Below are 14,314 nucleotides of genomic sequence, written 5' to 3' on the forward strand. Positions count from 1 at the left end.
GCCATCTGCACCCAGAGAGAGAACTGTGGAGACTGAGTGTGGATCACAACATAGCATTTTCACCTTTTTTGTTGTTGTTTGCTTGCATTTTATTTTCTTTCTCACTTTTTTCTCTTTTTGATCTGATTTTTCTTGTTCAGTATAATTGTATAAATATGTATAGAAGAACTGTACATGTTTTAACATATATTGCATTACTTGCTATCTAAGGGAGGGAGGAGAGGAACGGGAGGGAAAAATTTGGAGCAGAAGGTTTTACAAGGTTAAATGTTGAAAACTCCATGTTTTAAAAATAAAAAGCTTTATTAAAAATAAAGATAACAGTTTTGCAATCTAGGACTTTGGTAATTGGAAAATTTAAAACAAAGGCAAGTGAAAGAACCTATGTCCTTTTTTCACCTTGTAAAAAGTGTGCAAAGACTATAATTGTAGTTAATAGTCTATTAACTGTAAATGAGTAGGGTTGCTAAACACTTCAAGGATAAATATCAGAAAGGTTACTGACAGGGAACACTAAAAAACTATTGGTTTTGGTTGTATGGTTGTTTTCAGTCACGTCCGACTATTCATGACGCCTTTTTTGTGGCAAAGATATTGGAGTGGTTTGTCATTTCCTTCTCTGGCTCATTTTACTGATGTGGAAATTGAGGCAAAGAGGATAAAGTGACTTGCCCAGAGTGACACAGCTAGTAAATGAATGAGGCCATATATAAACTCAGAAAGATGAATCTTCCTGACTCCAAGCCCCACACACTCCATTTATTCTGCTATCTCAATGACACAAGAACTATAGTAAACGGTAAATCAGGTTTTAAAGGATAGTAGAATATTGAGCAATATCCCACTCTCTATGACTCCAGATAAAAAGACAGTATGAGATAATGAAGAGAATGCTGGCTTTGGGGATTAGAAAAACCTGCATTTGAAATTTTGACAGATACTTATTAACTGTGTGATCATTATTAATTGTGTGACAGGTCATGTTTCCTCATTTGTAAAATGAGACTAATAACCCATGTTATTAGCCTCCAAGGCTGCTACAAGGATCAAATGGGATAATGTATGTAAAATGTTTTGCAAGCTTTTAAGGTACTATATGAATGGGAGATTTTATTACTATTTCTCACAAGATAAGTTTCTAACTGAGCATCTAGAATTTTAACGATGTTTTCAACTTTCACCTTAGGAAAGATCTGGAGTTTAAAATCATCTTCTATTTTTCAAATATTTTTCATATCAAATGTAAAGATTTAATTGCTGGGAATAAAAGGCAAACTCCATTTTTCTCATTGCTGTGAATTCATTCTTAAACAATGGCTTTCTGCAGTATTTCATTTTGCCAATAGGTGGCAACATCAGTACACTCTATTAGTGAAAAGGCAATAAATATATTTATATATATATATATTTTTAAATTAATCCACAATTCTTATAAGGATCTAAACAATAAAAGTAGCACTTTTTAAACTCCAAGCTGAGATTTAGGAACCCCTTACTTCATGAAAGAAAAAGCTTTAAATACAAACGATCAGCATGTAGAATTGTTAATGCCATTTCTAAACAAAGATGTATTAATATTATTCCCACTCTTCCCTTCCCCTCCCCCAGCAGAGCTGGAAAGCATTTAGTGAAATCACCTAGTCCAAATATCTCTATTTATAGATGAGGAAACAGATGTCTAAAAATATTGGGTGATTCATACAAGTCCACACTGTGAATAGCAGAAGTAAAATTTGAACTCAGGTCCTCTAACTCTAAAGACACATTTTTTTCCATTTATACTCCAATAGTCCATTTTGCAAAGAGTTAAAGGAGGAAGAGTGAGAAATTCACAATAAAATCTAACACAATTCCTCACTAAAAGACCTCCAGAAATTGTATTTGTCTAAAATGAAGTCGGGAAGAATTTACCATCGTTATCAAATTCAATGCGTTGGCAAGGTGCCTGGGATGTGATGTCACAGCTGTACAGGCCTCCTGTCCGGTTGGCTTTCTGTAAAGGAAAAGCTTTGGCCCGAGGGGCTCCCACCAACAACCTGTAGGCAAGATGAAGAAAATAGAAGATTTGAGCACCTGGAAAAATGAGCATTTCTAAAATTAGCCAGAGCAAGATGACATTTATAAAGCTGATCATAGACACTAGCAAAGACTAGACTTGAGGTAGCTTTATCAACCATTTGTAGTAGCTGACCTCTCAGAATCTGTTTATTCCTTGAGACATGGCACTCTCTTCTCATCTCCTATTGCTTATCTCATTGCTCTGTCCACACTGGATCATCAATTTTTGAGGAAAGGAGTAACTCATTTTCCTCTATATATTCCCCAGGGCTTAGCACAGTGTCTGACACATAATAAGTGCTTAATAAATATTTACTGAATTAAATGTGAATGAGTGACAGATCTGTTTTATGTCATGAACCTGTCTGGTAGCCTGGTAAAGCCTATCAGCCCACTTCTTCAGAATATTTTTGAAAGCACAAAGTAAAACACATAATGTACTATACAAAGAGATACATCTATATCTATTTCTATAGCTATCTATAGACATATCTCCATAGTTCTAGTACATCTTGTACATATCTATTTCATATCTTTAGTTATCTATCAAAGGTATAGATAAATTTGGACATAATTATTTGCATATTATCTGCCTTGTTAGAATGTGAGCCCTCTTAAGAACACTTTTTCCCTTGCAAGCTCAACACTTAGCAAAATAATTGGTATACTATCTTCATAAATGGTTACTGATTGGCAGAGAGGAAACCAATTATGTTGAAATAATTATCAAAACTTTTTTTTTTTTTAAATTCACAGACACCAGGTTAAGCTCCTCTGTTCTAAACTTGGCTTTCGGCTTCAAGTGATATCCTATTAATCCCATCCATTATAAAGGACTTATTTTGTGATATTATGACAGCAGATGGTTTTCCTTTCTCCTATTTTAATGTTCTTGTAGTAACTCTAACCCTCTAGATTTGGACAATCAAAGTAAAATTGGCCATCTTTGGAATCAAAGAATTTTTGAGTTAGGAGAAAGAGCAACAATCTTTAAGTCTAGTAATGTTGGGTCATATTTGGTATGTTTTTCATAGATAACTCAGGGCTATTATGGAACAATCAGGAATAGTTCAATGGAAATAACTGAGTGGAGAATGAAGGTATGAAAGAGAGGAAAGGAGACGACGGGTAGAAGAGAATCAAAAAGGAGAAAATAAAAAATTACTACTTCAACCACCACTCCCTCCACCCCAGGGCACATTCACATTCCCCAGGTGGCTAGGATTTTTCTGGATAGAAGGGAGATGAAGGGAGAAGAGTATGGAAGAAACTGCTAAGATCTACCTAAGTCTGTCCAATTTTCAGGTCTAATTATAACATCACATAGTATTGTTACCAATTCCACAAATAGCTATTAAATATCTGCCAGATGAGGAGCACCAACATGCATGTGAGGGGCAAGGGGTAAACAGGAAAGGGACACAAATGATCAACACACAGTCTTTGTGAGCCCTGCCTTGTGACAGGATTTGATGGGGATTAGCCAAGATGCCTTAATAGAGGTAATCAGTTAAGACTACCTCTTACATATCCAACCATTATATATCCATTTGGCACTTTGGAGACAGGAGTAGGGACACTTGAGTTAGAACACAGAAGAAATAAAAAGCAGTTCCCTAACCTTAAGAAGCTCACAAATCTAGCTGAAGAGATAAACCTCCATACATGTAATATTAAGATTTTACAGATCCCCATAATTTAATTCAATTCAATAAGCATTTATTAAGTATTAACTATGCATAAGACACTAGAGATACAAAAACAAAATAAAGTCTTTAAGACAGAGTACCAAGGGAATAAAAATAAAAGTGTTTACAATAGGGGTTCATGAGTGGGGGGGTTGCTTGTTAAAGGCGTGAAGGGAAAAGGAAAGACAGCACAAATGAAAGGTGAGAATATCAAACTGTTTCTAATATGTCTGTACTGTATTATACTATAATTTTTTTTTAGGCAGCAAGCTAATCAAGGCAAAGGGATGTTCTTTGCCATGTCTCAGGAACATCTAGTTTAGATAGTGTTCTACAAATAGCAGGCATTCAATTCATGTTGTCACCTGACTGACTGCTGTTCTGATCGATGGTTGCGTTTAGAGGAAAGATCTGGCAGATATAATTTTCTACAGCTCTTGTTGAATACTGTGCCAGCAGCAGGAAATTGGACCAGGTTTCCAGTTTCTTTTTAGTTTGATTAATTAATAAAAATCTATTTTTCTTCCCAATCCCACTGAAAGGAAGAGAAAAGAGGGAAAGGAAGAAAAGGGGTTGGAGAAGGAGGATGAAAGAGGGAGACAGAAAGACAGAGAGAAGAAAGGGGGATGGGGAGAGAGAAGGAAAGAAAAAAAGAAAGCAGCCAGTTGAATTTTGAAGCAAAGAAGAAATTCTAAGAGGCAGAGGTGAGCCAAGAAGTGCATTCTAAATTTAGGCAAAATCTTGGAGGCAAGAAATGCCATGTGGTATATTGAGAACAATAAATAAGTCTATTTAAGATTGTAGAGAGATTGGGCTGTTTGTAAGAAGCTGTTTTGCCAAGGAAGAGTTTATATTTGACTCAAGGTAATAGTACCTAGAATTTACTGATAGAAAGACAGACAGACAAGGGACAGAGGAATAGAGAGAGACAGAAAGATAGAGTGGGGGAGCAAGGAAGGGAGAGGGAATGGGGGGTAGAGAGAGGGAGGGGGTGACATGGTCAACACAAAGGAAACCACTTTGCCAGCTGTAAGGGAAGATTTACTATGGAGAGATGAGATAGGAAGAGCAATTAGGAGGCTAATGAAATACTTCAGCTGAGTGGTAAGAGTGAGCAGTGAAAAGGGCCTGGATTAGGTGAATAGTAGTGTGAGTGGACAGGAGAGGACAATGCAAGAGATTCTGTAGAAAGGAGAGACAAGAAGATAAATCAAATATATAGGGTAAAGAAAGTACTAAGTCAAGGACGACCGAATGAATGAAGCATTTTTGGAAGCATTTATTAAGCATGTACTATATACAAAAAAAAATTGTGCTTAAAAAAAAAAAGCATAGTAGTCCCTGCTCTTAAGTATAGTTCTATGAAAATAATACTTACACTGGGAACCTGGGAAATTAAAAAAAAAAAAAAAAAAAGGTGATGCCCTCCAGGGAAATTTGGAAAAGAAGTAGGGTTTTGCAATGAGATAGAAAAACGTTATACTTACTATGAGCCAAGTTTTTGTGAATGTAAATAAAAAAGCAAGAGAGCTTACACTATAATTGGGAGATGATCCACGTAGGAGAGTTGGGATGAAATGCACATGAAAAGGCCCAGGGGTCATTCAAATGTAACTGCAGGGGTTTTGCCAAGATCTGGGGGGGTCCTTAGGCTTCACTGATGTAGAGAAGAGAAATCCTGGTAGAATCCAGGTGGAGTTCTGGACAGGCCCACTGGCACCCAAAGCTCTCTGTGGTCTGGTGTGCCCTGAATTTGGGGGAAAGATTATAAATTCTGTTCTGGACCTGCTGAACTGGAGATGCCCATCAGACAGCCACTGTGAAAAGTCTAATAGGCATTTTGTGGTATAGGGCTGGAACTCGGGAGAGTTCGACAAGCACACCTCTGAGTCATCTTCATGGAAACGATCACTGAAACGATGAGAACTAATATGGTCTTCAAGGGGACGGTGGGGGACGGCGTAGAAAAAAAGAGAAGAGGGCATATATATTAGGTGAGGGGGCACAGGTGCTGATCCAACAAAGGAGAAAAAATTGACAGGCAGGTAAGAGATGAACCATGAGAGTAAAATGTCAGGGAAATTCAAGGAGAGAGGGCCCTGCTAGGAGAAAACGGTCCTTAGTATCAGATGCCACAGAAGGGTAAAAAGAACAAAGACTGAGAAATGGACAATATATTTAGAAATTAAGAGATCATTGTTGACTTTGGAGGGAGAGATTTGGAAAGAGTACTGAGGCTAGAAGCCAGATGGCAGAAGGTTTAGAAGGGAGTGAGAGGAAATAACTGGAGGCAAGGATGGTGGGGGAAATGGATGTGGTTATAGGCAGCAGAAAAGGAACCAGTAAATAGGGAGAGATGGAAAATAGGACATCAAAGATAAGAGTTGATTATCAAGAGGAGGGAGGGAAAGAAGACCACAGAAGTTGGGGGTAAACAAGGGAGGAGAGAGAGACTAGGGGAGCAGGAAGATAAAGGGAACAGAAAGAAGGATAAAGGGAGAAACTGACAGTGGGAAAGAGAAAGTCAAGGTTTAGAGAGACAGATGGGGGGAGAGGGGGAAATAGGAGAGAGAGACAGAGAGAGATAGAGAGAGAAACAGAGAAACAGGGAAACAAACAGAAAGATAAGGAGACAGAGACAAAAAGAAAAAGAGACAAAGGTGAGAGGGGGGAGAGACAGAGACAGAGACAAATACACAGACAGAGAGAAACATCAGGATAATATATGCTGGGGAAGATGAGAAGGAATAGGATCAACAGCACATGCACAGAGGCTGACTGTGGTAAGGAAAAAGATTACTGCTTCATCAGAGGTCGATTGATCAGAGGAATAAGTAATGTACATGGCTCATGTATATTAAAATATCAAGCTGATTTTTTTATACATATAAGCTAGTATACAGTAAACATTGCATATATCTACATAATGATGTGAAGTTTTCAAAATAGAGAAAACGAATTTGTTTTTTAAAAAAAACCTAAAGGGGAAAAAAAAATGAAGTATACTGTCAAATTCCTTCAAAAATCAAGATAAGTCTCTATACTCAAATATCTTTGAAATGCTCCTGCTTTCCTCCCACTTCTTACTAAGCCTTTCTAGCCAGATCTTTTTCTCCTTCAACCAGCTAAAGTCACTGTCTTTATCATTCCAGAGGAAGGAAAAATAAGAAGCACAGAAGAAAAAACAAAAACCAGACAGCAGAGGGCCCCCTGCTCTCACTCATGTAAGAACTGCTTAGTTTTCCAAGATTGTTGCTCAGTTGTTTTTCAGTCATGTCTGACTCTTCATGATACCATTTGGGGTTTTCTTGGCAAAGATACTGAAATGACTTTGCCATTCCCTTCTTCAGTTCATTTTACATTTGAGGAAACTGAGGCAAACAGTTATCCATATTCAAACTCCACAATCACCTCTAAATTTAGTAACTAAAGAAAAGATTACAACCCAATTCAAGAAGTAAATTTGGGCTCCAGATGCTTTCAGTTCTGCTCAGAACAACTCTCAGGAAAGTGGCTCACTGGAGGAAGATCCGAGTTTAAATAAATGAATTAAAGAGAAGAGCTGCCTTGCCTACAAAGGCAGAGTTTGCCAGAAATTAGCTCAGGAGATGCTTAAACATCCATGTCAGGGGATTGAGCTTGGAATCAGAAAACTCTTCCTCATGAATTCAAATCCAGCCTTACTAGCTTACTAGCTGTGTGATCCTGGACGAGTCACTTAACCCTGTCTGTCTCAGTTTCCTCGTCTGTAAAATGAGCTGGAGAAGGAAATAGCAAACCAGTCCAGGATCTCTGTCAAGAAAAGGCCAAATGGGATCACAACTGCAACTACACAACAACAACAACTAATGGTCAGAAATTTTTTCTTTATATTGAGCTGAAGTTTACATCTCTGACTTCTCCTCACTGCTACCTATTCTAGAGCCAAAGTAAGCTTTCCACAGGGTAACCCTTCAAAGCAATAATCATGTCCTTCTTAAGTCTTCTCTTTTCCAGGATAAACAGACCATTTTCTTCAACTGACTTTTCTGGCAACATGGTTTCAAGTCCCCTCACTTATCATTGTGGCTACCTTCCAATGAATGAGCTCTGTCTTGTCAAAGTTTTTTTCTCAAATGTCTTAGATAGATCTAAACTTCCAGATCTAATATTCCAGATGTGGTCAGATTATTCTTTTTTCTTTTTCTTTTTAGCAGATCATCATACTGGTGTGAATGCAGCCTAAAATTACTGCATTTTTAGAAGCAGACGTAGTACATAGAGACAATATAGTAATAGGCACTTTAAAGTTGTCTATTATGTGTCAAGAACAAGGATAGGTGGTAGGGATACAAAAGAAATAAGTGCTCCATGAGGGCAGGATCCCTTTGTATCACCAGCACTTAGCTTAGCCAGGCACATAAGAGGCACTTGATGAATACTGATTATCAATATTTTCATACTGAATCAACATGCATATATAATAAGCACATATAAAACATAAAAAAGAAATGAGGAAATTTTGAAGAGGAAGGTACTACTAATTTTCATGTCAATTCAGAAATATTAAAACTCAGCTCTGCATGACAAAACAAAATTTCCTCTTCTTTAAGGTATAACTGGGAATCTCCAAGCACCTAAATCATTGCCAAGACCACGAAAGCAGAGCTCTCCTTTTCCCTAGAATTGATGATTTTAAAATATTACAGGAGAATGGATTTGAAATTTGAATGACTGCAGACTTGGCATTGCTGGCATTTAGGTTATATGGGAGAAATTGGATGGTGATCAGAAGAGGAAGGTTTCCTGCAAAGAGGAGCTAGAGGGTCAGGGGAAAAGATCAGTAAAAACACAGAATGCTCCTAAAATGCTAAAATGTTTTACACTCTGGTTATTCTCCAAAGCTAAACTCCTTCCTCCTCTTCCCTTCTCCTAACTCACTTCCCTGGGGGTTTTCTGATTTATTCAGGAGAGACCAATTTCAGTCCAGGACCCACTATGTCAAAGGGTCAGACTCCCTAAGGGGACCCTTGGAATCCAACCAGAAAATTTCATTTACTGAAGTGAAAAGTCAAACAATTTCATTTTTTCTTTATTCTTTTCCAAAGCAACCCTCTCAATCCTGACCTATCTTATGTTAATAAAAGGCATATAGGTGGCAACAATCTTAAATCCACAATGACAGTGCTTTAGGTGTGCACATTTCAATTTTAATAGAAAAATGGGAGACTGTCTGGCTATTACAGCAAATCACATTGAGAGAAAAATTAATTATCAGGATTGAAAAAAGAACAAGCTGTATCCCAAAGAGATCATAAAAAAGGGAAAAGGAACCACATGTGCAAAAATGTTTGTAGCAGCCCTTTTTATAGTTGCAAGGACCTGGAAACTGAGTAGATGTCCATCAGTCGGAGAATGGTTGAATAAGTTACTGTTTATGAATGTTATGGAATATTATTGTTCTGTAAGAAAAAATCGGCAGGATGATTTCAGAAAGGCTTGGAGAGACTTAAGATGAACTGATGCTAAGTGAGTAGAACCAAGCATAGCAACAATGTTATATGATGATCCCTTCTAATGGACGTGATTCTTTTCAACAATGAGATGATTCAAGCCTGTTCCAATACACTTGGGACAGAGAGAGCCATCTGCCCCCAGAAAGAGGACAGTGGGAACTGAATGTGGATACAACATAGTGTTTTTAACCATTTTTCTTGTTTTTTTTTTATTTTTTCTCATTTTTTTCTTTTTGATCTGATTTTTCATGTGCAGCATGATAAATGTGGAAATTTATATAGAAAAAAAAGAACAAGCTTCTTGGCTTATACTTAGTCTTACGTATACACAGACAAAAAGAAACCCACAACTATTTTCAATACATCTTTTATAGGATCAGCAGATGATCACCTCCACGGAGATTTTGTCTGTCTCAGAATGTGCATTGGTAGACAAAGAACCATAGCGTGCTTATTAACACTCTTCAAAAACTTCAACCTTAAAACAAAACAAAAGATATTTTAAAAACCATAAAACCACATTGCTTCCTGTAAAAGGCTAAGAAGAAAAACTGAAATTATATGACATAATTTGAATTGATGGAACAACATGACCCAGTCTGAGGCCATTAAGTCAGGCTTATTTCAAAATGCTTTACGCAGTTCACTCTTCTGACCACCATCCATTCTTTCCACATATCCTACCTGCCATTACTACCATTCAAATTTCAAATCCATCTGCAGCATTTTAAAAAAACCATTATTTCTGAGGAAAAGGAGAGCTTTGCTTCATGGTCCTTAGAAATAATGTAGGTCCTTGGAGATTCCCAATTATGTCTTAATTCAGCTGAACAACCCATCCAAAGAAGAGGAAATATTGTTTCATCATACAAAATTGAGTTTTAGTATTTCTGAAGTAAGATTTATGAAAATTAGTAGATGATATAATAGCTACTTGTGTGGCAAAAAAGTAGCAAAACAACCAATCATTTTTGAGGACTGGTTTTTGACTCCTGCCTATCTAATTTTCTCCTGAGTCTGCACTTTCCTTTATCACTAATACCACAGACTACATGCAAAACATCACATTTTGGTTCCTTTTTTTTTTTTTTAAATCTCTGAGCTAGAGATAATTAACCAAGTGCAAGGGTGGAGCTCCACTCTAGGCTAATTAACATAATCGAACATAGTACAGATACTTGGATTGAATTAATCATATGTATCAAGTACATAGGAATAAATCTTTAATCAATTTGAGAGATTTACAGAGTTTTGGCCAGTGAAAAGATACAAGGCTGATTTCATATAAAAAATTTCTTTTAATTACTTAAGAAGACCATGTCACACCTCTTGAACCATACATATATTAAAAAAGCAAGCCATTAAGGAACTGAGCAATCAAGCAATGAACCAGGATAGTGACGAAAGAGTTCCAGGTTAGATAATTCTCATTTGAGAGTTTAAACCAAGTTGCTGAGAAGATTAAAATAGGGAATGAGGGGAAATAAGATAATTTTTCTCTCTCCCTCTGCCTTTATTTAATAATCATGTTGTCAATGAAACTAGTCTAGTAAGCAGTCAGTGCACCAGCTGAGATCAAAAAGATTGGACCAGTAGGAAACAACGTATCTATTGCTGGAGATTACAGTCACTGGAAGAAAAGCAGCTTCAGGAAGAACAACTCATTGATAAAGGGAGAGGTGCTAGTTAGAGATGTCACAAAGAAATCAACCTGGGGGCTCACGAGACAGCTACACCTAAGAGAATTTCATGAAAACTCTGAAGGAAGAAAATAGCTTTGAAGTAACCATGAATTGTGAGTTTCTCCTTTGTCACAAATTTTCCCTACATGTGTACCCTCATCATCTTTGTGTTACAGCTTATGTCCATTCCCTGTTTTATTATTTATAGAATTTTACTTGTTTTTATTCTGAATTTACCAAACTAAATCATGTTTAACTCTGTGACCCTACTAAGGTTTTCTTGGCAAACCATACTAGAGTGGTTTGTCATTTCCTCCTCTGGCTCATTTTACAGATGAAGAAACTGAGACAAATAAAGTTTAAGTGACTTGTCCAGAGTCACACAGCTTGTAAGTATCTGATTCCAGATTAAGTCTTCCTGATTTCAGGCATGACACTCATCACCTGGCTGCCTTCCACATATATAGTAGGCTAATATGTTCACTTGCTTCTGTATTTTGTATACATAATCTGTTCTACTGATTTAACTTTTCCATATTTTAATTTTCCAAAATTTATATTTATATATAAGTTCCAGGAGATTTTGAATATTACTGCTTTGTAATTTAGTTTGAAATCTAATATTGTCAAACCTGTCTTTTCTGAATTTTTTTTCATTGTATCTATTGAGATTTTTGAAATCCATTGTTAATTCTTTATGTTCTATAAAGAAATTCTTTAGCTGTTTAAGTGGCATTGAATAAAAAAGCAATTTAGATAGTATTGTCATTTTAATTATGTTGGCATAGTCTAACCACAAGCAATTAATATTTCTCAAATTATTTAGGCCTGTCCATTTCTATAAAGAGTATTTTGTAAAGCTGCATTCATATAGTTCTTGCATGAGTGTGTTAACAGATAACTTTCAAATATTTTATACATCCTGTAGTTATTTTGGATGGAATTTCTCTCTCTCTTCCTGCTGGGTTTTGTGGTTAATATATACAAATGATGATTATTTATATGGATTTTTAAAATATCTTGCACATTTGCTGAAGCTATTATTGTTTCAATTAACTTTTACTTTACTGTATGAGTTTTCTGGATAAACTATAATATCAATTATAAAAAGTGGCTGTTTCCTCTTTGCCTGAACTTATTTTCTCAATGTCTTTTACTTATGTTACTATAGCTAACATTTTTAGAACTATATCAAAAATTAGTGATCATTGTTGATGTCCTTCCTTCATCCCTGATCCTACTGGCAAGGGGGAAAGGTGAGCGAAAAACAGAATATTTCTATTAAATTTTTTTTTAAAACTATGAGGTCATATTATTAGTTTTATTTAACTTACTACAATAGACTTTATTAAAAGAGGATTTTGGATTTCTCAAAAGTTTTTTTTTCCCCTCCAGTGTCTACTGATATGACAAGGTAATTTTAAAAATACTTTTATTATAAATATAGTCTATTACACTTCTAATGTTCCTTAAATCAGTCTTGCGTTCCTCACATAAATCTAACCTGTTTATAATGTATTTTTTTACTGTTTTACTATATTTACTGTTTGTTAAAAATAAACTTTATCTTCCCAACAATCCTGTGACGTAGATGTTATTCCATTCTTCAGATGAAGAAACTGAGGCAGGTGTTAAGTGACTTGGTCAGGGTCGCACATTATCTGAGGCAGAATTTGAATATAGATTTTCCTCATTCCAATTCCAGGGTTCTTTCCATTACACAACCTAATTACATTATTTAATATTCTTATGTCGACAGGAAAACAGGTCTATAATTCTGTTTCTCTGCTTCGTCATTCCCTGGTTTAGGTAGCAAGACCATAATTATCATATAGAAAGGGTTTGAAAGGTTCTCTTCCCTGCTTATTTTTGCAAACAGTTTCTATAGAATTAATTAGTGGTTTAAATATTTAAAAGAAGTCACCTGTAAATGTATGTAGTCTTTTTTTTGAAGGGGGATGGGGGGGGGTTTCAGTTAGAATTTTATTTTTTCTTCTGGTATTAGACAATATAAATGATCTATTCTATTGATATGGGGTTTTTTTTGGTATTTTTTTGGTATTATATATATATATATTTTGGTATTTTTTTTGGTATTATATTTGTAGTACAATGTGGTTTTTATAAATATTCAAACATTTCATCTATGTTATCAGGAACTTTTTTGCATATAATTGGGCAAATATTTTGATAGTTTCCTTAATTTTATCTTCAATGTTAGTTTCTCAGCTTATGGGAATCCACTGGGCAGCACAAAGTCTTAGCCATTGTTGCCTTGTCTAAAAAATCATGTTTACTACTCCCTGTTTCTGAGTTCATCTGAAATATAATATAGTTTGTTCTGTCTCTTCATTTATAATTATATATCAACCTTTATGTTTCCTATAAATGATATACTTCTTGGAATGTGCATTCTAATGCATTCTGCTGTTATCTTCCATCTCATGGGTGAGTTCATTCCATTTGTATTTATGGTTAAGATTATTAAGTATGCATTTTCCTTTATCAGTGTTCTTGTACTTTTTCTAATCATTTTTCCTTTCTTCCCTTCAAATATGTGACTTTACTTTTTCTTTCCTTTTAAATCCTTCACCATAACCTTTCCCCTTGAATTTTTAATGGCCTTTCACTATACCCACAACAAAAAACCATAGCAGGAGGTCTCCCTTCTTATCTCTTCCCATTTCCCTGTTGAGTTTAATTCATTTATACATTAAACTCTGTGTGCACACATATGCATAAACACATGTATGTATGGGTTTTTTTTCAGTGCAGTACATTTTCTTTCTTTTTTTTTTTAAATAACTTTTTATTTACAAGTTATATGTATGGGTAATTTTACAGCATTGACAATTGCCAAACCTTTTGCTCCAATTTCTCCCTTCCTTCCTCCCATCCCCCTAAATGGTAGGATGATCAGTAGATGTTAAATATATTAAAGTATAAATTAGATATACAATAAGTTGTATGTATGTTTTCAATGCTCCTTTGTCCAGGTCAAATGAAAGAAAGATTCATAAGATGTCTATTTTCCCTACCACTTACTCCGTCTGTTATAGCCTCCATCTCAAGCATTGTTGTTTATGTGATATAGTTAGGTCCCATATCCTCTTCCTCCTCCTTTCTTGTTTAGTTTTATATTCCTTTCTATTTCCTTCTTTTCCTGACACTATTAAAAAAAAAACAAAAAAAATTTTTTTTGAGGAAATAGCTCTGGGACCTGTGTTTTTATTTAACTTTCACTTAATTATTGAAGCCTAACTGACTGAGAAGACATTTGTTTCTTTTCTCACATTAGAATGAATTTTTACTTTGCTGCCCATAGCAATTAATCAAACATACTTACCTAAGTTTCTCTTGATTCTTGTGTTTACATTTCAAAGTTTCTACT

General features: G+C 35.5%; 1 protein-coding gene across 2 annotated transcripts in view; it reads right to left on the bottom strand.

Annotated features, from left to right (window-relative positions):
• ITGA6 (integrin subunit alpha 6) overlaps positions 1 to 14,314 on the bottom strand; it is a 101,576-nt gene that overhangs the window by 45,509 nt on the left and 41,753 nt on the right. For both annotated transcript variants that reach the window (XM_003763957.4, XM_023499286.2), the window contains exon 2: positions 1,912 to 2,036. In XM_003763957.4, the coding sequence (XP_003764005.1) occupies positions 1,912 to 2,036 (125 nt within the window). The remainder of the gene's footprint in view (positions 1 to 1,911; positions 2,037 to 14,314) is intronic.

Source organism: Sarcophilus harrisii, chromosome 3 (assembly GCF_902635505.1).
Source record: "Sarcophilus harrisii chromosome 3, mSarHar1.11, whole genome shotgun sequence".
NCBI lineage: Eukaryota > Metazoa > Chordata > Mammalia > Dasyuromorphia > Dasyuridae > Sarcophilus > Sarcophilus harrisii.